The 27825-nt window shown below is 41.7% G+C and overlaps 1 protein-coding gene across 3 annotated transcripts in view; it reads left to right on the top strand.

Annotated features, from left to right (window-relative positions):
* Positions 1-27825, top strand: part of DAB1 (DAB adaptor protein 1) — a 143660-nt gene that overhangs the window by 99176 nt on the left and 16659 nt on the right. For 2 of the 3 annotated variants that reach the window (XM_053985429.1, XM_053985428.1), the window contains 6 exons: positions 8300-8431; positions 9007-9126; positions 9803-9841; positions 11173-11238; positions 15725-15784; positions 25638-25694. In XM_053985429.1, coding sequence (XP_053841404.1) covers positions 8300-8431; positions 9007-9126; positions 9803-9841; positions 11173-11238; positions 15725-15784; positions 25638-25694 — 474 coding nt within the window. The remainder of the gene's footprint in view (positions 1-8299; positions 8432-9006; positions 9127-9802; positions 9842-11172; positions 11239-15724; positions 15785-25637; positions 25695-27825) is intronic. The other variant, XM_053985430.1, reaches the window with a different exon arrangement.

Raw genomic sequence — 27825 nt, 5'->3', positions numbered from 1 at the left:
GTTGCTATGGATGGTTTATATCCGAGGTGAAGTGTCTGCTGGGGGACCTGAACAAATGAAGGATTTATTGATGAATGATCCCATTTATGGGATTGTCTGAAGCTTTCTTATATGTGCAATTGTAACTCAGAGGAAAAGGTTTCCTCTCTTTTTTTTTTTCTGTAGGAAAACTGAAAACAAAATGGTTTGGTCTTTATGACCAGGACTGGTTGTTCATGATGCTGTTTCTGAATTGTAAAGCTCATCACCACAGGGACATCTTTGGTGACATGCAGGTACCCCAAGGCCATCACCAGCCACTGAGAGCAGTCTCTCATTGTGGAACACAGGGCTTCTTGCTTCTCTACCTTGGTTAATTTCTGCTTATGAAATCACTTCTGTATTTGAACAATACCAAGATTGTGTCATGTGAAATTCTCAACTGTTTTGCATCATTTTCAACTGGCTCGTGAGCACAACATACTGGTTGTACACAGCTTGTGAATTCATAGAATCCTTTTCTGCTCTTGTTCTTCCCTGTACCTGTGCTTTCTCTCAGCCCTCTTTAAAGTCTTACTAAATTAGGGAGAGTATCTGGGAGATAGATAGAAAAATATAAAATAAATCCCTCTTGTCCTTTTTCCCCTTTTCCAGTAAAGTTTCTTACATTGTGCAAGTAGATTGATGGTCCAAGGAAGTTTCTGTTTGATGACTATCCAGTGCAACTTAAATTTGAGTATGGTTTTTGTGATCTTTTCAAGCTCTGCTTTATAGGGGTTGCATGAGAAATCAAGGGAATCAGCGGCTGCCTCTCACTGAGGAGTTTTTCAAATCACAGGCTACAAGAAGAGGGTGGCTGGTAATGCTTGCTGAATCTGAAGCAGTTAAGATCTGAGACAGCTAAAGCCAAAAAAATTACTTCCAAATCTCCTAGGAGTTGTATGTAGCAATTGCTTGTGCTGTTCATGTAAATCAAAAGCATTTCAGGAGGGTGAGGAATATCGGTGCAAAGGAACAAAAGAAGCTTGTAAAGAGTAAGGGCTGCTCAAAGGACATTCACAAGCTCTAAAGATGAACACAGTAAAAATATGGAGAGGTTCAGTGATGCTGCAGCAAACTGTCTCATTACAGAATATTGTGCTCCCTCAAATTCAGGATTTAATCAATGAGTCTTACAGAGTCTATCAAGAAAAAATACAAGGCATGGTCAAAGGTGCTGCACTTGAGCTGTATGGAAGCTTTGGCTTGAGAGTAGAGGGCAATGCTGGCATATTTATGGCTGTTTTGATCCTCTGACCATTTTGCAGAGGCTGGTGAGATGGGAGCTCAGGGGGGATACACTCAGATGTGTTACAGCCCTGGGAATCCCACGGTGACCACTGAGCAGCTGCCATCCCAAAGACTGTAACAGTGGCTTACAGGCAAGTGCTGTTCCTTGTGCAGCACACTGAAACAGTGAAATGGCAACATAAAACAATGTGCTGCAGCCTCTAGGTGCTCCTTGCAGATGAAATTTGGGGCATGTTGCACTGCTGAGCTGATTAGGGCCATTGACTTCAGTGTCAAGGATGGGGTCTGCAGCTTCTTGGTTTTACTGTGTAAATTCTTTGCTTTAACCATCCTGATAGAACAATGGCTGTGTCAGATGCAGAACAATAAGGAAATAGTACAAGACTCATGGGAGGCCCAGCATCTCAGCTTCAGTGTAGCCACATCTGTCTTTCCAAAGCTCTCTGAAAATGTTTCCTTGCCCTTTAGGATTTTCTTTGTCCTGGGACAAAATTTGCAAGTGCATATTTAAAAGATAACTTGGGCTTCATAGTAATTGGACAAGGGTTTTGGGTTTAACTAGCTACTTTCACTCCTGATACAATAAAAAATTGAAAAGCCTTTGAAGTGAAAATGGGAAATCGGCCACATGTGCGTTCCAGTTTTGTTTTGCCCCTTTCCAAATTCATATATCTAATAAATGGATCTTCTGCATGAGCAACTTAGCATTTGCTTCTGAAGACAATGACCAATAACTAAATTCATATCTGGTCTTTGTCAGACATTATTACAAATTATGAGAGCTGGACAGAAGTTTATTACCTTAGTGCTGTTCTCTTTCACAAATTAGGTTCTTGGAGCATCCAGCCAGCTCAATATCAGAGATCCATTCATCACAATTAGGCTGCTGTGCTGGCAGAGCCATGTCCTGCTGCCTTAATTGACTCTGGGGTTGGGGACAGGGCCACACCAGCTGAGAGCATCACTGGGTGTGTTTGTCACAGGGGCACCCACAATGGCACTTGTCTTTGCTCTCTTTGGAATTTCCCACTCTGGCTCCCCAGGTGAGATAAAGGCAGCAGCAGGATGCTTTTTTCATCAAGCAGAGGGAATGGTGAGGATTAATTTGGATTTTAGCTGTGGCCCAAGTACTTTTTGAGCTCTTTTCCTGAGTCCAGACAAACAGGCTCTTAGCTGGGGTGCTCCTGGGAAGTACTTGACTTTCTTTAGGATAGAGGGTACAGGTGGAGCTTAGTGTAGCCCTAGACTTGGGCAGGTTCTTATCCTCACACAGGATCTTGCTCCCTGCTGACTCAGCTTCTAAGCTCAGGAAGTCACATAATCTGGGCTTTTTTGCTTCAGTCTCCTCGGCTGCAGGAAGAGAATGGCTCTCACGAGCTTGTTATTGTTATTAAAAGGAAATTAAATTTACACTTCTCTGGGTGCTGTGCTGTGTCACAGCCAGACGGCTGCCCCCCTGGAGGGACTGAGTCTGCAGGAGCTGGGGCTAAATCTGTTTTGATTCTTCTCTTTATCAGCACCATATTTCATGTGCCCCTTTGTGCTACACAGACCAAGCTTTGCTCTGCATATAATCTCAAAGTGAGCTTTTTGTGCCAAGTGTTTTTATTGCAGAGCTTGTGCACCGAGACGCCTTTTAGTAGCTGGCACTTGGAAAAGTCTTTCCTCAGGTTATTGTTTGCAAAATCAGTGTGTGTGGAGGAAGCACGGGGATTAGACAGATTTATTTTCTTCTCATTGTGAAGCCACGCTTACAGGCTGCCATCTGAGAGGGCCCTTCAGGCTTGGAGAACACTCTGGAGGTTGCATTTTCCTTTTCTGCTCCTATTCTTGGGGTGGGGTATTTTTGAAGAAGGAAAGTCCATAATTTATTGTTCAGCCTACATTCCATGATTGGCTCTGGCTCAAACAGATTCAGGACTGGACTTTTCATTTTCAGTCTCCTTCATGGGCAAGGGTTCAGCCCCCACTCCATGGATTTTTTCCATTTATGCTCTTTTATGACCAAAACTGATTATCTTGGCCAGTTCTGGGAAATGCCTCCCAATACTGAAATCTCCATAACTGCAAGAGGTTTCCAGTGGGTTTTGCTTTTCAGGTTTTCATATGTGACATTTCTTTTTGAAAGCTGAATTGGAATGATGCTGTGTTCCAAAACTCCTTGCTCTTCTTGTAGGAATTCAGTATTTTGATAATTTGCTAAGCCTAAATGCTACAGCTCTCTTCCTTTCCTAGATCAAACCTGATAAAATTTTCCACATGTTGCAGTAAATGTTTATATCACAGATCTTTTTGGGCTATCAAGTATTTCCTCACACTAAGCACTATCACATTTAAGGCAGATTACAGTGATCTGTCATATATTGTTTGTTCTGTCCCCTCTCCATGGGCATGTGACTGAAGTGTTCATGACAGTAGGGGAGGGCTGTCAGATGGGAAATAAGATGTTTCTCAGTCACCCTGTGCTGTGTCCAGTAGTAATTTGCAGGGAGTTTGAAGCTGTTGGCAGCTGTAGCTCTGAAATAGCACTGAGCTGTCTCCTCTCTGCTATTTCACATGAAACTGAGAATTCTTGCAGTGGTGGTTTCATTTCCCCATCTGCTCATCCCCTGCCTTATCTCATGAGGCTGATGTCTTGCCACCCCATCTGCCATCCAAATACCAAGTTCCAGAAAACAACACGAGAAAGTTTGTGATGCAAATGCAATTTATTGATGTGTTTTTCATTTCACTCTGACATTTGAGACTGTTGACTTTTCCTCCAAATTGTGTGTACACAGTCCCACTGAAATGCACTTCCCTCTCGAGGCAGAGCAAGTGGAAGGGTTCACAACTGCTGGAGAGGAATCCATACACCTTCATGGGTACCAGGGAAAAATCGATGTCAGGAAGAGGTTTTGGGGGTTTGGGTGTTTTTTTTTTTTAGCTGTCTACATACAGGGACTGTTGTTCATCTCTTAAAACTTTCAGAAGTTACAAAACTAGATTTGAATCTGCAGTAGAGAATTCAGGTGTTTCATGTCATGGAATGGTTTGGGTTAGAAAAACCCAAAAAAGCCTTAAAGATCAGCTAATTCCAACCCTACAGGACTGTGGGATGATTATGATGGGGATGAGCAGCTCCACTCCAACTCTGCTAAGTGCATTTTAAGGGAACAGCAGAGAAGCATTGCAGCACAAACACAGCAATTAAGGAAATGCTTGTGGCATGTTGTTGTCCCCATGATCCCTGCAAAATACCAGCTAAAACAAACAGGAATTGTAAGGAAATGGTCGTGAGGGGCATTGGACCAGGTGCTGCATGTTGAGCCCTGCTAAGGAGCACAGCAGCCTCCTGGGTGCAGTGAGGGAGAACCATCTGTGCCACCCAGGGTTTTCTTGCAGCAGGGAGATAAAATTAATCTCAGAGCCATTCACATGTCTTGCAATTCATTGTTTTCACTGGAGGTGTTGAAGTAAGTAATGGTCAATGTCCTGTTGAACTTGGGGCTAGCTTGGTGTAAGGCTTTACCATTCATTTTCCCTGTTAGGTTCAATTTCTGTGATTTTTTTTTTTTCCCTCATGGTCTTCCTAAAGAGACAGGGCCTGGTTTCCTTATGTGCTGCTGAGCAGTCCCAGTTGGAATACAGGGAACTTGCAGCATGGCTGAAAATACAGTCCATTAAGTTATTTTATTATGAATCCATTAAGGACTCTGCAGTTTGGTGGGTAACTGAGGTGTTCAGGGAGTTTACACAGGCAAAATGTTTTCTTGCTTATTCCAGTGTGAATAGGCAGGAATAAGCTTGGTCCATGTGCAGCCCACACCCCAGCATCCATAGTGGAGCTCCCAGTTGGTCCCAGCTCTCTGAAGCCAGGCTCAGCGTGCAGGTACTCCAGGTGAGAGGCTGTGCAGCCCCAGTCCCTGTGAGACTTGTCCTGGTGCATGTAATACTGTGTGGAACAAGCCTCCTGCTTGTGGTGGGGCAGCTTTTCCAGGAGGATTTGCAGCTTGTAGGATATATATTTTTTTTTCTTTTTGTTGTGGCTCTTAACACTGTGCCCCAGGCTCTACTAAATAGACAACCTCATTAAAAGAGAAATAGCGATAGTAAAGCAGTGACTTTCTCATGCCATCTAACTCACATTTTTGACATGATTGCTGGACCCTCCAAGTACTTAATTGATTGACTTAATTGATTTAGTGGCACTGGAGGCTACAGCATGGAAATAAAGGGGCAAGATGAGGATAAGGGGTGAAAAAATTTATGATAGGTGCCAAGCAGCCTGAGGGAAATTAGAAATGCTACAGATCTCAGAGGCAGCTAAATCAATTCAGTGTGATGTACAGGGAGTGACCTGGGGGAAGAGGAGAAGCAGGGGATGGAATGGAGAAAAGGAGAGGAAACAATGGCTGGTGGGAGAGACCAGAGTAAACTTAAGGGGAAGAGGAAAGGCAGCAGGCTTGGTGCAGATGGGTATTTTGGACTTTTGAGTTTAACACTAGGCAAAAACTTCTTAGTGTATGAATAAAATATAATAATGCCATTATGTTTAACCTAAAAAAAAAAAACCTCATGCATCACAAGAATGTCTTGTTACCCAGTTTGAGATTTTATCTATGCTGCCACTTAAAGTCTCCAACATTTGCAGCAGTGACTAAAGTCACAGGAGACCTAAAATAATTTGGAGGCTGTGGATTTTGTTAACAACTGAAACTTAAATGTTAAATTACTTTCTAATCTCTGCAATATGTAATTGACTGTGTTGAACCATAATACAAATTAAGTCTTCTCTATAATTTGTTCTGGAGTGCTGCAGTGCTCCAAAACAATTTGGTACCTCACTTAAGGATTGGTAAATGGTTTGTAGCAGCTCTCAGCACAGACAGAGTAAAAACTTCATATAGGGTGTGATGGAATCCAGCAGTATTGGCATACAGGGGTGTCAGAAACATCCCTGACTTGAGAAATAATTATTTTATGTGCTTGTGGCCACTAGTAACAGGATTCTGATCTTGCATTTTATGGTGGTGAATCTCTCCTGACTGCAAGAGGAGCCCCATTTCTGCTGTGCAGGAGCAAAAAGTCAGACACTCAGTAAATAATGCTAAGAATGGATCATTGGAATATGTAGAAAGGACACATGAGGTGAACTGAGGGCTGTGAAAACACAGATGTGTTTATATCTACATTTGAGTACAGATGTGTGCGTGCACCCTTGCATTTCACATGTGTGTTCTAACTCTGTGTCCCTCAAACAAGTGAAAAGCTCTCCTTAAACACTCCATCCAGTAAAATACAGAAAAGGATAATTGCAGTCACCTTTACTTAATTTCTGTTTCTATTGATACAGTGTGTAAAATATAACCACTGGAAATGTAACGATTTTTGAACAGTGAATGTGGATTCCCAAATAAATGGGAGCATCTCCATCTGCTCTCTTACCTTGTGGGTGATACTCTTCCATGGTAGAACAATCTTCAAATTTAATTCCATGAGGAAGGCATCTGATCACAGTTTAATTTCAGTGCAAAACGCTGCCTGGCAATCAATAAAGCAATGTCAGAGAACTTTGATTTAATAGGAGCCAGAGATAACGTTCCCTGTCATATGCAGAATAGAGAGATGGGAACATTTCATTTCATCCTAACAGATAGCATGTAACTTGGTTTTCAAAAAAACCTAATAAATCAATATCCCTGTATTATCTAAGTAAGATCCCATCATTAATTTTAAACGTTCAACACGTCGGGAGAGTCTGAAGTGCACCTTCAGCCGAGCCACGTTCTGCCTGCAGTCACTGGCAACACTTAACTCTGCCACGAGCAAGCAATCTTGATACGGGGACATTAAGAGCCATTTACTGTGAAATGAAAATGAAACATGTCCAGTCTTTTGTTTTACATGGAGCCATCCATCTCTTGCAGGCTGCCTCTCCTTTCAGATGCCACTCCCTGCCCTACAGCGGTCCCGTCGCTCGCTCAGCCTTTTCCCTGCCACGCACAGGCGTCCTCCCTCCTTCTGAATTTTGAAACTTTAACTTCTCTTTCTTAACTCCAAAAATAACTGGTTGTTTAGAGATTGCCTGGATACCATGCTGGTTTTCAAGATGTGCTTTTCTCAAAGCCAGCAGGGATCTGGACCTCCAAAGAATTCTGTGTGAGGCTTTGCCTGCTCTCAGAAATAGCATTATCCCTAGATGATGCAAGAGTAGGTCAATATATCAGAAGGTAGAAATTGAAACTAATAGATTGTTTTAGATAAGCTTTCCAAGGACATTATTTTAAGTGGAAATACTTCTCTATTACTTCCATAATAAAATGCTGTTCAGTGCAAAGTGAGGAAGATTCTGGCACAACAAGAGATGCTTATAAGAGCCTCAGATTCATGTCCTGACTCTGGGCAGAGTTTTGCTCACAGAGTTAAAATTAAGTCTTTTTATTATTACAATTCACCAAAGAGGGATTGTAAGTAAAATGTGGACTTTTGCATTCAGCATTGATTTCCAGTTGAATAATTACATTTACATTCATTTTCTGAGGAAAATAAGTATTTGGAGCTGCGTTACTGCTTGAAGTGAAATCTCTTGCACTGGCTGATGCTGATTTTTGTGGAGATAAGGCAGGACTGGTACTGATTCCTAGAGGTACTGGAGATCTCAGCTGTAGCTCTGCAGATCAGCCTGGCCTGGGAGTCACCCTGTGTGAAGCTACAGGTTTCTGCAGCCCCTGCTTACTTCTGTACCAAGAAACACTGGTTCTGTGCCTGGGATGCTGTGTAGGTAGTAGCTAGGTAATATTTTTTTTATTTAATTATATTTTACTTAAAGATACCTAGAAAAATCATCAGTGGAAGCTTTTAGTCAACCTACAAAAGCAAGTAAAGTTTGATTAGAATTTGAGCAAGGAAGAGGCTTAAAGAGTTCAGATATTAATTGGTTTTCATATCAGAATGTGCTGGGATCCAGATAAAGTGGTGAAGGAAATGATACTGCTTTTTAATCAAACATTCTGATGGATATTCTCTACTGTTTTTTGTTTTTTCTTAGCTACTCCAGCATCACCACGCAGTTCATGAAATTTCCTACATTGCAAAGGATATCACAGACCACCGAGCGTTTGGATACGTGTGTGGAAAGGAGGGAAATCATAGATTTGTGGCAATAAAAACAGCCCAGGCAGTAAGTATCAAATCACTGTCATTTTCTGCCATGTAACTCATCTGAAAAGCCATTTGTAAGGAAATGCTCAAGAAGCTGGTCTTGGGTTGTTGATGATTGTGCTAAACTGGTCACAAGTGTCTGTGCAGGTCTTAAATAGCAAATTAATGGAACCAGCTTGGGCAAAATGAAGTGTGTTTCATTGTTCCCAATTTTTTATGATGTGTTTTGTTATAATTAGTTATTGTTTACCTTTCTAGCTAAGCTAGACTGGATGATGATAAATTTGCTCATGTTCCTATACTCATGGAAATACACATTGTGTGTAATTTCAATGGATGAGAAACCACTAATAAGTATGCCTTTACATTCATCCATGTGCCTTTTATATTCATAATGCTTTTTATATTCATAACTATAATTATCATTAATTTTCAAGCATAGTTAGTTCAGCAGGAATTAACCCAGGCCTGGGTGCTGAGATAGAAATTAATTCTTTATTCAGTTTCATTGTGGAGGTGCTCTATCAGCAGGATGGGATAAGAGGTGTTTATTTTCCCCTACAGAAATTCTCCACCCTGTTTTTGCTTCCTTAGGCTGAACCTGTAATCCTGGACTTGCGAGACCTGTTTCAGCTCATCTATGAACTGAAGCAAAGGGAAGAAATGGAAAAAAAGGCACAAAAGGACAAACAGTGTGAGCAGGCGGTATACCAGGTACACCAATAAGCTTAGACTACTGCCACGAAAATTTGGGTTTGGAGTTTCCCCCTCAAAGTTGCTCCAGAGAGGCTCTGAGCATCCTCAGCACTTCTGACAGCAGTGGGTTTGAGCAGTGCTGGCTTCCAAAGGACCAGCGTGAGCCCAGCAGCCATCCTGAGCCCAGCCTAGGATTAAACTGAGCTGAAAGCTGTCCCTGGGGTGTGGTGAACCTGGTGAGCAGCTGGAAATGGCCCCCTCATTTCCTGCTTAGTGTTTCTTCTCATTCAGATGGAAAACTTTAATGAAGGGTCAGTGCTGTAAGCCAGGTTTTAAGTGCTGTAAGCCAGGTTTTAAGTGTTGTAAGCCAGGATTTAAGTGTTGTAAGCCAGGATTTAAGTGTTGTAAGCCAGGATTTAAGTGTCTCACAGTTCAGGGGAGATTCAGTATACTTCTGAATGTGTGTATTTGAATCAAGTCAAACAAGGTGTAGATTGTTAAAATCGGATGGAACTTGAATAAAGTTACTTTGTACCATAATGTGACTTTATCTGTATCCTAAAGAAAGAAAAATATAAACTTACCTGCCCATTTTGCTTATTCCTTTGCTGTCCTTTAATTTCTGAGTACAGTTCTTTTATCTCTGCTGTTTATGTTCTTTGCTTTTACTGCCTGTCCTCTTACTTTGCTGTAGACAATTTTGGAAGAAGATGTAGAAGATCCTGTATACCAGGTAATTTCTGAAGCTGTATGGCCTTGGAGTTTCAGAAATGACTAGATACATGTTATCTTCAAACACAGGCAAAAACTTGAACAAGATGTTTTGAAATTTACTGAGAGAGGTCTTGTGAGAAACCTTTAAAACCTCCACAGAAAGCAGCATATTTAGAGATTAGGCTGTAAGTAATAGCACAATATGTCTGTATAGAATGGAATATTTCAGTTGGAGTATAGAAATATTAGATGAAATATGTCATAAATGCTACTTAAATGTGGCTTGTGTATGCAGATTTTATGTTTCAAAATGAGATTTGTCATCATTTTTTAATACAAAGTCTTAACTGAAAAGGGAGCTACTCTGAGAATTAGGGAAGGTGACATCTTGTCCTCACAGTAATAAGTTGACATTTTGTTTTTGTTTTCTGTGTAGCCAGAACTTAATTCAGAGGGTGAATATTTGAGAAAAAAAAAGAAAAAACAGTGGCATTGATGTTGTAACATACTCCCTTGTTGGCGTTTGAGCTATGATTTAATAATAGATCTGAAATTCAAGTCTTGCTCCATCCAAGAAAAATGTCTGGGAGCAAAGATGATTATCAGAAATGTGTCAATATATTCATGTCCAATACCCTGCTGAGTGTGAAGAAGGAAAAGATGTAATTTCATTCTTGTGTTTTTGTGCTGAAACAAAATATGTGATAGTTTACTTTTTTTTTTCCTGGGGATTTTGTGTTCTTCCACTTAGGCATATCAGTGGGAGTTACACTGAAAGGATCCAATTCAACCATTAGTGAATATTGAACAGTGCCTAAGGTGCAGCAAGAAAGATTATAAGAGTCAGGATGCCCTAAATTACTGTTCAGCTATTATAATGTCAGGAGTTTTGTTCTGTACTCTTCACAATAAAGCAAGAACCTGAAAATGAAAAAGTGTTGTGCCAGCCTTTTGCCATGTGGCCTGTTCCACACACACCAGCCCGTTCTCCCAGCTTGGATTTAGCACTTTTATCTGCAGATAATAAATATATGTGGAAATAATTGCCATTATGTAAAAGAGGCAAAATTCACGTTGCCTTCAGAAAATTAATATTGGGCCACAGGCAGTCTCCCTGGCGAGGAAGAATTAGGGAGTTGCTCTAATGATCATTAAGAGGAGATTTAGGCCTGTTCATGATATATGAAACAACCTTTCCTGGTGCTTCCCAACAAACCCATTGTCCTGCTGCCAGCCTGTGCTTTGAAGTTGTTTCTTTAATGCCTGCCTTTGTTTTGACGTGGAATTCCAAACGGCCTTTTTCCCTTCTGTTTCATCTCTGACTGTCCCTCTCTGGCGCTGGTGCCTTAGTACATTGTGTTTGAGGCTGGACACGAGCCCATCCGTGAGCCTGAAACGGAGGAAAACATTTATCAGGTATAAAACCTCTCCCCTCGCTGTTCCCATCGCAACGACCGCAGAGCGTTTGGTGGAAGTGCATTTCATACATAGCTCGCTTTTAGTTTCCATCCATCACCAAAACTGTCTTGGCATTTCATTCTGGTGACATTATCTGCCCAGTCACAATGTGATTTTTCTGTTGTTTGTCATATCAGCTTCTGCGAATTGATATTAACTTTGTCAACTCACAAACTTTTGAGTACACCATATGAGGTGATAAATGGAGATTCGCTTTTTTTTCCCCTGTTAATTTTTTGAAATTTTTTTTACACCTATTCTGAGAAACATGCTGAAGATGTTTTGTTGGCAGACCATCCAAGCAATTCCTAGAAATTTCAGTGGTGCTGCTCTTGTTTCTATCTAACCAAGGAAATAACTGAGCAAAACCTCAGAGCTCTCAAGGGATATCCCCCCAGACCAGGGAAACTGTTTACAGAGTGCATATGTTATGCTAAAGCCCAAGCTTCACATTCTTCACACTGACAAAAAACTGCATTGAAAGCAATATAAAATAATCTTTTGTCGTTCAATTTATCCTCAAGGGATCAGTACGAGGTTTATTAAAATATAATGTAATTCATTTTGTATCACATACTAGAGGCAAATCTGAGGATAGACAGAGATCCTTGTGCGCTGTGAGAAAATCGTGATTCGAGGAAATGGTTCAGTGTGGAGGGGAAGGAGTTTCAAGCAGTGATTAAGCATTTCATCCAGCTGGACTAGAGGTTGATCTCCTTATAGGAAAAGATTGTAAGGGTAGGCAGGAGCAAGGATAGAACAAAAAGGGAAAAAAAAAAAGGAAAAGCGTTAAGTAATGAGAAAATATAGGAAGATAATGGAAAAAATGAGAGGCTAGTGTAGCTGTAAGCTAAAATAAAAAGGAGCTGAGTGGGAAAGAGAAATGCAAGTTAAACATTAGAAAATGACATCTTATAGATGCCATCAGAGGGTCATTAATATGAGATTCATTTAATTTCTCCCTGCTGCTCCCTTTGCACCATGCACATTCAAAAATGCAGCTTTTTTGCATCTCCGGACCAAGACATGCAAAGCTCTCACTCAAGGTGAGAGTCTGCCTAAGGCTGAACATTTTCAGTGTTGAAAGTTTGACTATTCTCAGCAAATGTTAAAAAAATTGCTAGTCTGGTTGTCAGGTTTGTGCTAGAAACAAGGATCCCATAAGAATTAGATTCAAGGGAAAAAATGGTGATTGTTGTTCATCAAAGTGTGGAGCTTTTAGTGACACTTCAAAGAATTACTGGTGGAAGGAGGCAAAATGGGGCTGTTGCTCTCAGTGTTTGTAGATCTTCCAGCAATCATTGGTGGGTAGGGAAGAAGTTGTAACTTGTGTTCTGAGGAATAGCCCAGAGGACTGCAGGACTCCTTGGGCAGTTTCTTTTCCATAAAATGGAAATAGAAGGTGAAAAGCTGGTAGTGAGGCCTTGTCTCACCTCAAGGTACTGCTGTTGCTGTCCTCCAAGTCACCAGAGAATTGCTCAGGGCTTTATTTGACAGCATCTGGATGTGATGAAGTGTTTCCTCCCACAGTGGTCACAGAAAACACCTGTGATTAATGTCCCATATTCTGGATCTTCACAATCTAGCATTCTCCTCTGTGTTTACTACAGGCACTGCACTACCTGAGTACAGCAGATGCAGAACTGGGGAGTTAGGAGTAATTTTTTGGTCTCTCTGTAATTGAAGGGTGCTGAGGTGTCCCAGACTGGTCCATAGCCATGAGCTTCCCAGCTCCCACAGCTTCCTGAGCTCTTGGCTTCCACAAATATGGGTCTCCACACCTCAGATTTTACACTCAGATCACTGGCAGAATTGTTTCTCTTACAAGATCTTGGTAATCTCAGAACCATCAGGCTACTGTTAAAAACAAAATTGAGAAAGACCCTCTTTTATTTTTTTTTTTTTTTGTGCTTTTGGTTGATTGGTTGGGTTTTCATTTTTTTTTCTTTTAAATTTGATGCATATTTGTGGCAGCTTTTATTTTTTACTGTGAAGCCTTCCCCAGATTGCTAAACATATAATAACCTCACACAATAACCTCACACCGCCTTGCTTCAGCCTCACCAAACCTTTCTGCTGGTGCTGCTCTGGCTTTTCATTTGCTGGCGTGCAACAAATTCACTTCTCCCTTGGTGGAAGACGTTCCCACCCCGTGGGGAATTGCAGATGAAAGATACGTGCAGAAAGTGACAATTTCTATTTCTTTTTAGCATAATAGAGGTCACAACTTTCTTTTTAAGCATTCTTTCTCTGTCTGTCACCTTTCTTTGATACATTACCCCAAAGAGTGTCTGTGTCTGCTCTTCTAATATTATCTATGTAAGTTGCTGTAATGTGTTAGGCAAGGACTCAATCACTGAGCACATACCAGCCCTCAGATTGCTTAACAGCAGCTCCTCTGCTGCCTGGTGTTCTGGAGAGGTGGAGATGGGATTTTGGGAGGTGGTTTGGTGTTTGTGTGGCAGCCCTAGTCTCTGTGGGAGAGGCAAGTTCTGCTCTGTGAGGAGCTGACACTCCGAGACTGGGGGTTTAGGATTGTGGTGCTTTTATTGCTGCAAGATGCAAAGGCATCCAGATGGTTCACAGCCTGTCACAGAGACAGAGCTGACAGCAGAAATAGTGCTGGTACCTCTTTCTGGTGCTGCTAATCAAAGGAAAACCAGCAATTCCTTGCAGCCCCCGGAGATAGCAGAGATGCAAACAAATGTGGTGGTACACAGCAAGAAAAGGCAGCAGGTCGGGCAGCACTGAGTTGGGAGGGAGAAATGGTTTTCAGGAAAGTTCCTCTGTCTTCATATGAGAAGCAAGGAGCTCTTCTCCGAGTATAAATTGGAGTAGAAAAAGGGGGATTGATAGTGCAGGGAAATGCTCAGTCCACAGCCAGCTCTAGATGTAGGTGCAAATTGGGATGACTTCGCAGAAAGGTTGGAAGGAGGAAGAGGAGAATGGCTGAAAGGGAAAGATTTTGGAGAAAACAGAAAAAAATGCACACTATTGAAAGTTTAGAAACAGTTTATCCTTCCATATTTCCCTTCCTTCTGTGAAGACCCAGCTTTCCAGTGACTTCCTAAATCGACCATTCCTGGTTTCTGCTCCCACACTGTCACCTCCAGCTCTCTCCAGTCTCTTCCCAGGGCCATGGCCCTGAATTGTTACCAGTTTCACATTTCTAATGTGATACTGGCTTTACTGGAAGTGGCCAGAGAAAACCAAGGATAGGAATAGAAGAGATCTTCCACAAAGTTCATTCATTTTCTCTCAGAGTTCCTTACAAGCTCTTCAGTGTGCACCAAGTTAAAACCACCGAGTTTCTTGTGAAGGCTGTGATGGGGTGAAAGAACAGTAGGGACAGCAGTACAGAGAGGCTTTTATACAGAATAACAAATGATAGCATATCTCAATCAATAAGTAACATTTCTTCAGCTTCCCCATGACCAGTCTGAGTTTAATATCAGAAACTTAAGATACTTGTCTTAGAAAACAAAAAGGTCATAGTTTTATCATATTTGCAATATCATCTCATTGACCTGTGAGGTTTCATTGTTGACTGAAATGTAACTTTTGTACTCAGAATGCCTTGTTTGGTGGAAAAGCACCACTGATAAGAACAGGTTACTGTCCTTTTTGCTTTTGTAATTTTCACTGGACACCCAGTGCTTCCAGGGAGGAAAGGAAATATAATCACAAATTACAAATATGCAAACAAGTGGTCCTTGGGCGAGCACAGTCCAGTACTACAAAGCAGCTGAGTCTGCATGAGCAGGTTATAAATCCCCTGGGCATAAATCATGACTGGTTGCTCAACTAAAGGCTCACACAAAATTTTAAGTGCATTGTCTCCTGCCCATCTCTCCTGTGTCAGGCTTCAAGAGGCCTTAATTCCTTAGGAAAATTGCAGCATTATAACCAGGTATTTCATAGAGCAGCCACAAGGCCCCATCACTGCAGTATTAGGACTCTTCTTAGATGATTAAATGAGTTGTGAGGAAGAAATCTGACACAAGGAAAACACATCTCTTACCCTCACCTTGGTGACTCTGCTCTGTGTCTCTTCATCTGGGGAGATGATGCACTCACCTGACCATAACTTCCATTGCACATCTCTAACCCCCAAGTTAAAGGGAAAAATAACCATTTAAGTAGGAAGGAGCTCCAAGTACAGCTGGGCTTCATGCAACCAAAATCATGTGAGAATGGAAATCTCCTTTCTGAACACTGGTGGGCTGTAGAAAATTCAGATGGGTGTTTCATTTCTTCAGTATTTCCTCCATTAATGGTCCTACTTGGATAAGAAGGGAACCATCATCGATTTCATTAGTATTAAAAATTAGTATTAAATAAACCACTCATTTAGGTACACCCTGTGCATAAATAGCAGTTGCTCTTTGCAGTTTTTCATCCAAGCTGCTTTTGTAGTGACCTCAGTTTTCCTTTGCTGTTGCAGGTTCCTACCAGCCAAAAGAAAGAAGGTGTTTATGATGTGCCAAAAAGTCAACCTGTAAGTGTAAGTATCTCCCCCATTTATATACAGTAAAGGAAGTGTGGTTTTTAGCTTCTGTGGCTTTTGTTATTATCTGTAACATTTGATACATTCCTCGTGGTGTGACTTTTGTCAGCGATACGTTATGGGTTGGTGGGGACTGTGATGTCACTTACATCCATCTCATTCATTGCTTGAATCTCCTTTCTGTCTTTTCTAACTCATTTTTAGGCAAGTCACCATTTGTAAATGTGTTATTTGTGGTTAGGAGTTGACAGTAAGCCTTCTGCTGTTAATGCTTGAGGTGCTGCCTGGTTTTGAAGGGTTCCTCTGGTACCCAAATGTGTATTATTTCTGTAGTTCTCTAAGTATGCTGGAAACTAAGCTTAATTCAGCTGAATTTTTTTCTGTCCTGTGCCTCACGTGGGCAGGAAAATATTCAAAAAATAGGGGTAATATGCTGTTGTAGCTAAAAAACACCACTCCCATTCTGTGTACTGGCATTTTGAAAAGGTGAAGCGTTGCTTCCCAAAATGTGTAAAGAATGGTAACAAGTGATTGAGAAAAGTGACAGATGCCTTAGAACAAGGTGTGGGTTTGCTGAAGGGTAGGCTATGCTGTTCAATATACATTTGTGCTATAAATACCTCAAGAAATTGTTGGATTGCTTTGGTTACACAAAAAATTAGTATTTCTGAGGATCTGTGTGAGAGTGGAAAAAAACCAAGGCAAAGAATTTCAGTGTAGTGTAAGCATGGGGAAGATGCCTGTGTTCACGAGAAGGAGACTTTTTTGCACCAAGATGTGGTGACCTGCACAGCAACCACGATGTGGAGTAAAAAAAGAAAAATGCTGTGAAGGAGCTGGATGGGGACCTGAACTGTGAGTTCTGGGCTTTGCACAACCAAACAAACAAACCCTGCCAGAAGTATTTCACCATGAGCCAGTAGGAGCAGGGGGGCATCTTCATGTTGCCTGCAAAGATCTGGTGAAATAACTCACATTGCATCCCTGATTGAGGTATTTGTGGGCGTGGAGTAGCTGCTGATTTTTCACTTCCTTTCCGTGTAGTTTTTCATATAGTTCAGTGGTACAGTTTTTCTGCTGTGCTTTTCCTATGACTCCTTTATTATCCCTTCAGTGGTGCTTCAATTTCACTCAGGGTACAGCATATAATTTAGGTTGCTGCAGTGTGACTGGGTGTGCAGTGCTTGTAATCATTTGCAGTGCTGAAAATCTGCAGACAGTCTGTTACTACTCTTCTGTAAATAGCAGATGTGAAATATAGGGCTCGTGGAACCTACTCTGTAATCATCAAATACATTTAATCTGCCATCTCCATGAAGCTAGTTGCACCTCTTTTTTTTCTTTTTTTTTTCTTTTTTTTTTTCTTTTTTTCCTTTTTTTTTTTTTTTTTTTGCTAGTTCATGGTTAAATTTAAAGGGATTAAAGCTTTTTCTCTAATCATCTTCTGTGCATTAATTAATGAAGAAAAGGAGAAGAGGAGGAAAGAGGTAGCTGCAATCCTGTTTCACCTTTTTATATTAGTATGTATTAAAAGAAAAAAAAAAAGAGCAATAGCTCTTAAAATTAGCAATTTAATATTCCACTGCCCGTCTGATTTATTGCTCACCCTTCCACATGTGAGAGTCTCTGTCATTGAGACACTCGCCATAATTTTGTTTTCAATTTATGGCTGTCATTATTATATAAACCTCTAAAATTCAATCTGAGGGCAAGTAATCAAGCTCACGTACCTGGTTTAAACATGTAAGGACATTTCCTTTATTAGGAGGCCTTGTTTTCAGTAATTTCACAATGGATGAATGAAGTGAGAAACTTTTTTGTGGCTCCTGATGGGTTTCAGGCACCATGAGTTCTCTCTGCTGACGATACACTCAGCTCTTAATAACAATGCAGCAAGTTTTGGTTGAATTCAGGCTGAATTGCCCACAATCCCTGGCCAGAGATGGAGTTTCCATCTTGGGATTGTTTTCCTCTGGTGTGTTCCCAGGCAGGTTTAGTCTCTGAGCAGGAAAGTGAGGGATATTGAAGCGGTCATCCAGGTGTCCTCCAGCCTTGTCTCTCTGTAGCCAGTGGAGAGAATTGGCCACTTCCCAGGTTGGATTGGCCTTGGAACATCCCTGCTCCAGTGGGAGAGTTCCCTGCCTGTGGCAGGGGGTTGGAATGAAATGATTTTTAGGGCCCCTTCCAACCCAAACCATTCAGTGATTCTCTGATTCTGTGAGATTCCTCCCGTCTGCACGATGTGTCCCTCTCAGATGGAAACAAACATACAGCTGCACGTGGTTCTTTTGTGGCTGCAGGTGAATTTTAGGTGACCTGCAGCTGTGATGGCTTCTGAACGTTAGGCTTGGGTGGGGTGAGATCCACCACAGTGTAAAGGCTTGAGGGCAGAACCCCCATTTCAGAGGCTGCTTTGAAACTGGGCACTGTAATTCACACTGATTTTCTGCTTCCTAAGGCACCAGAACCATTTGGGCAAATATTTCTCCATGGATACAGGATCCCACTGAGGCAGAAGGTGTGAAGCATCTCCCTGGTGGTGCCAGGGAGGAGCAGGAGAGTTAAAAATTGTGTATTCATGTACTTAACAATGCTGTGCCATGGTGTGAGGCTGTTTGTCAGCAGGTGTCAAAGTGCTTTATAGCCCGGCTCCTCATGATCTCTGATATCAAATAATGTAAATACGGAGCAAATGAGGCAGAAAGGAATGAGCCTTGCGTCCCAGGATTGGAACAGACCCACTGAACTCAATTATCAGCAGTGGCTGCTTGCCAAGTCACTGCTCTGACATTGGGATGGAAAGATTGCTTACTCAATGTAATTCTTGTGTTTCTCCACCTCTCTGCTGCATCCCTTCCCAGCAAATACTGCTCTCCCATGGTTTTCCTCTGCTGGGTGTGCAGCTGAGCTCCAGACACACACTTTCCCTGGAATTTAGCTCCCTCCCAGTACCTCTCCCTTCCTCTGTATTAACTCACATTTCTTGAATTCATTCTTATTTTCTCTCTGCTCTGTCCTTGGACCAATTCTCCCATTCCCCATTCACTGAGAGTAGACATCAAGACAAAGAAAGCAGGCTTACCCTAAATTCTTCTAAGTGGTGCATGCTCCACTTAGAAATTCTAGCTCTGTGTGTGAAATTAACTGTTCTAAAAAAAGGAAAATGTTTAATGATCTCTTTTTGTCATAATTTCCCTTCGTCTCCCCATTAAACATCCACATCAAGTTCTACCTGTCACGGTGTTTTTAGTAATAAGAGTCAGACTGTAAAACACCCTTCACAGAGACTGTCAGTCACGTCACAATAAAACCTTCTCTCCTCATCAAAATGTCTAAACTATCTGCTTAACAATTTCGTGAAGGCTTTCAAACAACTCATCTCACTGCTGTATGGATCCAGGGCGTCAGAGGTGGTGCCTTACAGTGCAGGCAGGCATTTGGCTGCTGCCAGCTGCGTGGGGAATACCAAACCAGGCTGGGGCAGAAGGGACAAATTCCAGTGTCTTGGGACACGCTGTGGGAGGAGCAGATGAAGCTGGACCTGAGCACACTGAAGCCACAAGACCTGCCCGGTGGTTCTGGTGTGTTTGGGAAAGCTCAGCTCTGATTCTGGCTGGGATTGCAGTGCCATTCCCACGTCTGGTTCTCCTGAAGTTTGCATCAGTGGCTTTGCAGGAACAACTTGCAGGCTGGTGATGTTGAATTCAGCCTCCACAGTCAGGCTTTCAGGATCAAATTCTCAGAGATGAAGAGAAAGGGAGTGCATAGTCCTGGTCTCTGGCCATCCATGCTGGGAAAACTGTCCAGTTTTATTTACATTTGCTGAAAGAGACACCTGTGTCCAAATGTCCTGACTTGGTCACACCCAATTAAACCTCATGTATGAGGTTTAATTAGTGCAGTGTGGGACGTGCATTTTTAACAGGTAACAGCTACTTGTTGCAAAACTGGGAAATATATTAGTTTGTTGGGAGAATGTCTTGTGGCCTGGGTTGATGATCTGGTGAGCCTTTGTTTTTTAGACAGAATCATAGAATGGAAATTATAAAATGATTTGGATTGGAAGTGACCTTAAAGATCTTCTGTTTCAGCAGGGACACTTTTCACTAGACCAGGTTGCTCCAAGCCCCATACAACCAGTTTTTGGTTTTGGTTTTGGGTTTTTTTCTTTTTGGTTGGTTGGTTGGGGTTTTTTTGAGCTATCTTTTCTGGGATATTTTCTGGTGTATTCCATAATAAAAACTTCAGTGGCACAGGAAGCAGAAGCCAGATCCTCCTCCCTAATCTTCCCATTTTAGAGCATCATCAGCCTAAAGTGATGAAGTTCCTTCACATGTGTTAAGTAAATGGTTTATGTGGAATTTAACACTTGAGCTCAAAGTGAAAGGCATTTTAAACAAAACTTGAAAAATTGTTTTTGCACTGCCAGGTAGAGCAAGACAATTCAGAAGGCTGCTAACCTGAAATCAGAGTCTGATTTCCAGCAATCAGGAGGGGCTGGATGTTAGAATTAATCCATTGTTAATGTATAGACAAGTAGAGATAAAGATAATCTGGATAGCTTCCGAGCATTGAAAATCTGCCCATGCAAACTTCATGTTTCAAACCATCCCTGATTTTATATCTGGCATGTCAAATAGCAGGTTTTAACAGTGAAGGAATGCTGTTTCACAGATAGGAATAAAGTGTCCTAATTTAATTGTTCTTTTACACCATATGGATATTGTGGGCCGCATTTTAAGCTGATTTTAACCTGTAGGAGTTGTCCTGCTGGCAGGTTTTCCATCCTGCATGGGTAATACCATTCCCCCAGTGTGATCCTAAACCCTGCACCACCAGCAGAATGATTACATGCTGTCAAAAGCTTTGAATTCACTTCTAGTGCCATCCTTTCAGATTTTGGGACACAATCACATCATGTGGGGAAGCTGTAACCCAGCAGTGCTGCCCATGATCAGTTTGTAACTGTTCTCTCTCTGTGCTGTTCAAACAGCAAGAAGAAAAAACAAAATTAAAAAAACCCCAAAGATGCAGGCTTTGCCTCAGTGACAGAGTTTTCTTGGTGGATATGGGGCACATGGGTGCTGCCATGTTTAGATTTGTTGTTTTAATCCAGAATTTGGGCAGTATAAATTAATGGTAAACATTTCAGTGGTCCCTCCCATTTATGCATGTGTATTAAAGGCTTCATGTGTATTTGCATTCCTAAACTTCCCTGATTGCCTGGGCATTTTTTGGGGGTAATATTCTGCACCTTTTGATATTCTTCAAAGTGGAGAAAAGAGAACCATAGATGGACCTCATTGATTGTGGCACAAAGTTCTGTCACATATAGTGATTTTTTGTCTTTTATTTAATATGACCCATGCAGAGTTTTTCTGATAGAAGCTGATACATTAAATTGACAGCTGCACCTGGTGTTGATTCACTACTTTCGGATTTGTTCAGAGTAATTTGCTAAAATATCTACTTACAACCAGCTTTCTAAGTAGGGAAGTTTGCAGCTTTACCTGGTCTGCATCACTTTATGCCTTAAATTACATCGTTTGCATGATGTGGGGTTGAATTTTTGCAGATTTATTTAGTGCTACCCTACATTATTAGGTACAGAAGTACACAGGTCTTGGCTTTTTTGCCTGCTGAACCTCATGGGATTTCAAAGTTTGGAAAATACTGTGATGAGAAGGTATTTAGTAATGAAGACAGAAATAACTTGTTTCTGAAGTTTGGTAGGGTTCCAGTCACCTGTTGTTTTGAAAAGCAATATATACACCTGCCAAAGAGTGCCTTGCAAGTATTTTAAATAATCAATATGAGGTTGTGCCTTATTCCTTTCCTCTGTTAAGTTTATTCCCTGCAAGCATCCTGTCTCAGTCCAGAAGTGGAGTTTGGCTGCCACATGGAAGTCTGGGTTCTCATCATCTCTTGTGTCTCCCACCTGCAGTTAAAGGAAGCCACCCCTTGTCCCCAGGCTGTGATCCTGACATTAAAGGGCTCATCTTTCCCTGTCCTGACCACGTGGCTGGGACCTTGGCACCAGCAGCCTCTGTGCCTGGGAAGTTTGACTATCTTGGGAATGTGTAGCCTGGGAGCAGTGTGGGCCTGGCTCCAAGCTGGAGTCACTCTGGAGATCTCTTGATTTATTAGAGTCTGTCAGAGAAAAGTGGTAATTGAAGCATTTTAAATAGCATTTCCTATAAGAGTAAATACCCCAAGTATACAGGGAATTCAGAATTAAGTTCCCTGCAAATGAAGAGGAAATAAACAAATGAGTAAGCGTCTGTTTTGATCATATGAAGAGTTCCTTAATTTAAGGGAAGCTATCGAGCAACAGTGGAGCAATTCAATTCCCTCAACATGCCTCAGTAATCCGGGATGTCAATTATATCCAACAGTCCCAATTCTTCAGCTGTGCAGGACTGACTAACAGGATGTTTAACCAGCACATCCAGGGCTTCCCAGTCTCCAAAGAAAGGAAACTGGACAGCTGGGGAATGCAGTGAAGCTCAAGGCTGCCCTGTAATTGAGTACATCACACTCAGGCCTTGGGTTTGTGGCTTCAGGAGAATTCCCTGAAGGAGACTGGTTGTGGTCACTAATTCAGAGTTACCCTGTGAAAGTGAAAAGAGGGACTTTAAACAGGAGAATTCCCACGTCCCATGGGATTCTGAGCACTGGATTTTTACCCTGTGCAGTGTCAGATGCCCAAAATGCCTGGATGTTGGATAAAAATCCACCAGTGGTTTTATGGCAGCTCATGTTGCTGACATGGCCTGTACTGGTTGGGAATTGCCTCCATCACTGGAAGTGTTCAAGGCCAGGCTGGATGGGGCTCTGAGCAGCCTGATCTGGTGGAAAGTGTCCCTGCTCATGGCAGGGGGTGGAATTCGATGAGCTTCAAGGTCCCTTCCACCCCAAACCATTCTTGATTCCACAATGAAATGTTCACAGCAGCCTTAAAATGAAAGGACTGTGCTCAGCTGTACCTCTGTAAATCTGGGATGGTGACAGCAGTTTGTGACTGGGAAAGTTCATGGCATTTGAAGATCTTTAGGATCTGCAGGAAGCTGGAGATTGCAAAGACATTGGCAATTTTTTTCTTGACACACATTCTTCTGTGTATTCTCTTTAATTGGGAAGTAATTGAGCAATTCTTTGTTGAGTTCCCATGCCATTTCATTAATTCAGCAGTAGTTTTGCAGGAAAACAATGTCTGTGGGATGTTTTTGGGATGTCTCGGCCTACCAGACGTGGTTTGACTGATGATGGGTTTAGTCACAATGCTGACATGCTCCTTCACTGCAGTTCTAATTGGTTTTTTTTAGAATGAATTGTGGTTAATTAGCAAACTGCTTGCAGCTCATGGAGCTCGTAGCAATATCAACAGTTGTGGTGTAAGGTGCAAACAACTGGGCTTTGCTGAGCAGCAATAACCATTTGGACCATCAGGAAAGTTATTTGTCATAGCCAAAACCTTTACACGTTCAACTGAAATAGGAAATCTTTAGTTTGACCAACCGTTAGACTTGGCATTAGACTTCCCTGTAAAATCCGTGTCAGGAGAAGGGAATTGGAGATGCAGAGAGGCTGTGCTTGGGTGACTCCTCGTTTGTCTGCTGGGCTGTGTGGTATAGCACTCACCCTGAGTGCAAGAAACCAAGTGTAAACCCCTCTGCTGCCTTAAAAGAGCTGAATAGCTAATACCCAGCTCAAAGGTTAATTACTAATTGCTGCTTATTTGCTATATTTAGTATCCTTCATACTCTTTTTTTCTTGCTGAGCTGTGTAGCAGAGTACAAGTTAATTACCACGTATTTTTTTTGGGCTTTTAAGCACCATCTTCTCTCCATTCTCTGAGATTACAAAACCACGTTTTGTGAGATGCTACTTTCATCATCTTGTTTGCAAAAGTACAGCAGTATTAAGCAGGTTTTCTCGTGCCATATGTCAGCGTAGATCCCTTGCTGCTGGTGAAAAACAGACTGAGTAGCAGAAGTTGGATATTCTGTCTTGATATGTGTATGGGAGTGAAAGAAGAAGGTGCTTCACACTCATGTGAGCACAAGAGCCCTGTTTTAGATTTTCCTTTTAAATTCTGAGCTTCTGCATTGCTTAGGAAAGATGTTTTTCAGAGGACTTGGTGATCAGAGGGAGTACTGGAGTGGAAGTGGATCAGTTTTATGTGGTTTATGAAAGCTGCAGCTCACTTGTCTTTTATCCTTATGGATGCCTTCCAGCTCAGGATATTCTGTGATTACCATTGCTGGTGCACTCTGGAGTTTTCTCCAGCTCCTGGATAATAAGTTATTTTTTAGTGAATAGTAAAAAGCGTCACGAGGAATTCTGCTGCCAGCTTGACGTGGTTTCAAACTCCTCCTGGCTTGGAGTGGTGCTGCTGCTTTAAGGACCAGATTTACATATTTTGTGTTTGAAAGATTTACAGGATATCTCACCTGCCTGTGTAGGAAGATGGAGCTTTCATGACAGATTTAATGTCACTGGGCTACGAGGATTAATTGTCCTTCCTCCGCCCCGGCCTGCGCCTGGCGAGCTCCTGGCTGGCTGAGCTGAAGGGGTTTCACATCCAACACCCTGCCTTTTGGGAGAATTAAACCAAGCTTTTGCATCACCCTGTGGAGGAATCCTCACCTGGAGAAAGACCAGGAGCTGGAGCATCTCTCCAGGCTTCTGGTGCTGGAGGGTGGGGGACGAGCAAGGGCGGCTGTCAGAGCACAAAGTGATGAACTGCTGGCCAAAACTGGGCCCTCTGAAAGCATTCTGCTGTCATTTAAAGGACATTTTCAAAGTCTCTGGAGGTCTTTGGGTAAATGGACACAGCTTTTCTCACACTTTCCTCACCTGGAGCTGGGGGAACACAGGGTCAGCTCCAAGAAGGTGCAGGACTGTATCTGTTCCTGATTGTGCACAGTGACGTTACATTACTTTGGCTTTGCCTTTTCCCACTCTTTTTTTTTTTTTTTTCCTTTCTTCTCTTTTCTTCAGCTCTGTGATGAGATGAGGCGGGGGAAAGCATTCTAGGCTGTTTGTGAGGTTTTTAAGTGACATGGAATTACTGGCTGGTAACTTGTGTGAAGATTCTCAGTCATCTTAGAGTTGATTTTCAACAGCCTGCTGTTGTTTGTGTCTGCAGAAATGAAGTCTCCAACACTACAATAAATGTTACCTGAAATGTAGCCTTCCAAAGTGATAATATGTGCTAAGTGTGTGGATGGGTACAGATATGTAGAGATGAGAGGGCAGTATATTCCCACATACAAACTATAGATTTAAATATAACGTGAATTGACTCATGTAATTTTCAAAATTGCTACAGAAAGAAAATAATTATCTTAATTATGTTTACAGTGATATTATAGTTTCCTTAGTTAGAGAAATGTGTGGGTTTTTTTCTGAAGATAACTGGGTTTTAGAGCTTTTGTCATCCAAAACTCAATCATTCTTTTTTCCCCTGAGGATGTTAAATCCCTTCTTTCACCAAGCCAGGGAAAAGTTCCATTAATATAAGCAGGATCAGAGCTCACTGGGTATGCTTACTGCTGAATTAATAAATATTTAGGAAAATAAATAGATGTGTCACAAGTGGTAAAATTGCTTTATACACCAGAAGATGGGATTTAGCACAAATGAAGTGTATGTTTGCCCCACATCCCAGCAGCATTCAGACTCACTGTTTTGACTGCCTTATTTCAGATCTGTGCTCACAGCAAGATGGAAAGGGTTTTCATTTCAATGCTGAAGTCAATAATTATGGAGGTTATCATTTTCATGCTCAGAAATTCATGTCATTTTCATAAATCATTCATCTCATTTCATAAATCATGCTTTACAGCTGGAGAATGGAAACTTATTGCTGGACATTGATGAAAATCTTGTTTCAGTCACTCAGGTAAGGTTGTGACACTAAAAAATGTTTTAAGGAAATATAGCTGAAATCATCTATAAGAATAGTGGAATTGGAAAATGTTCAGCTTGGGATTAACTTCACTGGAACGTAGCTAATATCAGATGTGAATAATCTTAATGAAGCATAAGGGGTGAAATCAGTTCTGCAGTGACAGTGAAATCACAGAAATAAAAGATAAGTGCTTGGTGTCCAGGATCTCATGTGCTGCAAGTAGATAAAGGCAGCTCTGTGTCAGAGAAGATGCATTCATTTATTCAGGCTGAGAACTGAAGAAGTAGAAAAAAGACTCCTGAACCATTTGGGACTTTAAAATGCATCTCCAAGGGTTGCTGTTTAAAGCTCCAGTCAGTAAATGAAGGTGTTGTGTTCCCACTAAATTTGTGTTTACATTCTCTGATGTGGTTCTGTAGCTCCTGTTGCATGTGAGGTTGCTATTCTGTAAAAAAATAATTCCCCTGTAAATGTATTTCTTTTTCCTGGGGAATACTGTGAGTGAGGGTTTATTATAACAAAGTGCTGTTGACTTTTCTATCACTTTCTCCAGCTGCCTGTTTAGAAATGTGCCTGCAGAGCTTTAACAGAATTATATCTGTGAAGAGTATCCAAAGATCCATCACCTTGAAGCACTCTGAAAAATATTACTATTCCCATTATCCAGGAGTATGGAGGCACTGGGATCTGAGTTACCACCTTTCAGATGCATGTCATATAATGCAGAGTTCAAAAGTATACTGACTATCAATTTCCAATATTCCTGTGAAACCTATACTATCTTTTGCACAGAAAAAAAAAAAAAAACAGCTCTGCACACAGCTCTGTGTACCCTGCCCTTCCCATCCTCCCCAGTTTGCTCATCTGCTCCCTTCTGCTCATGGAAAGGACACAAATGTTCCTTAGGAGCAAACAGTGAATAGTTCCTGAGGGGGGCAGGAGAAGGGCAGGTTTGGGGTGCTGCTAAACAAGCAGTTTGGAGAGATGAGAAGAAAGTGGCTCTTGGAGTATTTCAGTGTCACCTGACACCTCTTGAGTCAGTAGTGCCTACAGGAGGCTTGAAGTGATTTCCAAATGAGAGCTGCTGTTGTCATTATTCCCACTTTCCTGGGCATTTTAACAACCCTTGCCTAATGTGTTTGTGCACTCTGCAGAAGGGACTTAGGCTGGGTTTGTTGCTTGTTTGGTTTTTTTTTTTTTTCCAAAATCTACTCCTGGCAGTATTTTCCTACAGAATATTAGAATTGGTGTACCCTGAAGAAAACATGGCTTTCCCTCTTTTTCCCTTCTGCATTTCCATGCAGGTACTTAGAGGAATATCTAAACCCATAAGAAGGAAATGCATTGTCATAGCACTAAAGCAATGTGATCTTTTTAATATAAAACATGGTATGAGAAAACATGAGATAATTCATCCCTCAGGTTCATGACATGAAGCTGAGAATCAACAAAGCTGCTTAGACAAATTCCAGTTCTAAGTGATTGTGGTGTTGCTATTATGTGTGGGAATAGAGGCTGGATTGGGAAAAAAAAAAAAAAGTATAAACTTCTGATGTGTGTAGTCTTACTCCTTAAGGGATAATTTGTAATGGAATAATTTTTAAAGGCAGGAAAAAATCTTGGGGTGATCTTGGTCTCTTGGAGGGCTGTAAAGCCTGACCTGCCAGCCTGGTTACTGTCCAAAGCATTCAGGGGCTGCTTTTGCAGGACGAGACTCAACTGAATGTCAAACCTGTGTGTGTGATAGGAGGATCCAAGGTTTATGTGCCTAAGATAGGGAAGAGCTTCAGTGAGCTCTAAACTAAGATTTGTGTTAAATCTTGTTCATCATGAGAATTGTGCCTTCCCACATTCTGTGGGTGTGATACTGGGAAAGCCAGTGAGAAAGAAGTGAGAAGGAGAGGTTCTGGGCTCTCACCAAAGCTTCCCAGTATAACCACCCTGATAAGGGTGGTGGATGGGGTTTAGGTTTCCTGCAGAGCTCTGAGGGATCTGTGCTTTAACATCCCTGAACTCCAGCTGAACTCACTTGCAGGTGGGTGGGAGGGAGTACAGTTGCTCTAGAACATGTGAAGGAGCTTTGATTATGCAGCCACTCAAGTGGCTTCTTTATAATGAAGTG

The sequence above is a fragment of the Vidua macroura genome, chromosome 9 (genome assembly GCF_024509145.1).
Source record: "Vidua macroura isolate BioBank_ID:100142 chromosome 9, ASM2450914v1, whole genome shotgun sequence".
Classification (NCBI taxonomy): Eukaryota; Metazoa; Chordata; class Aves; order Passeriformes; family Viduidae; genus Vidua; species Vidua macroura.
This window is presented reverse-complemented; position numbering and strand designations above follow the sequence as displayed.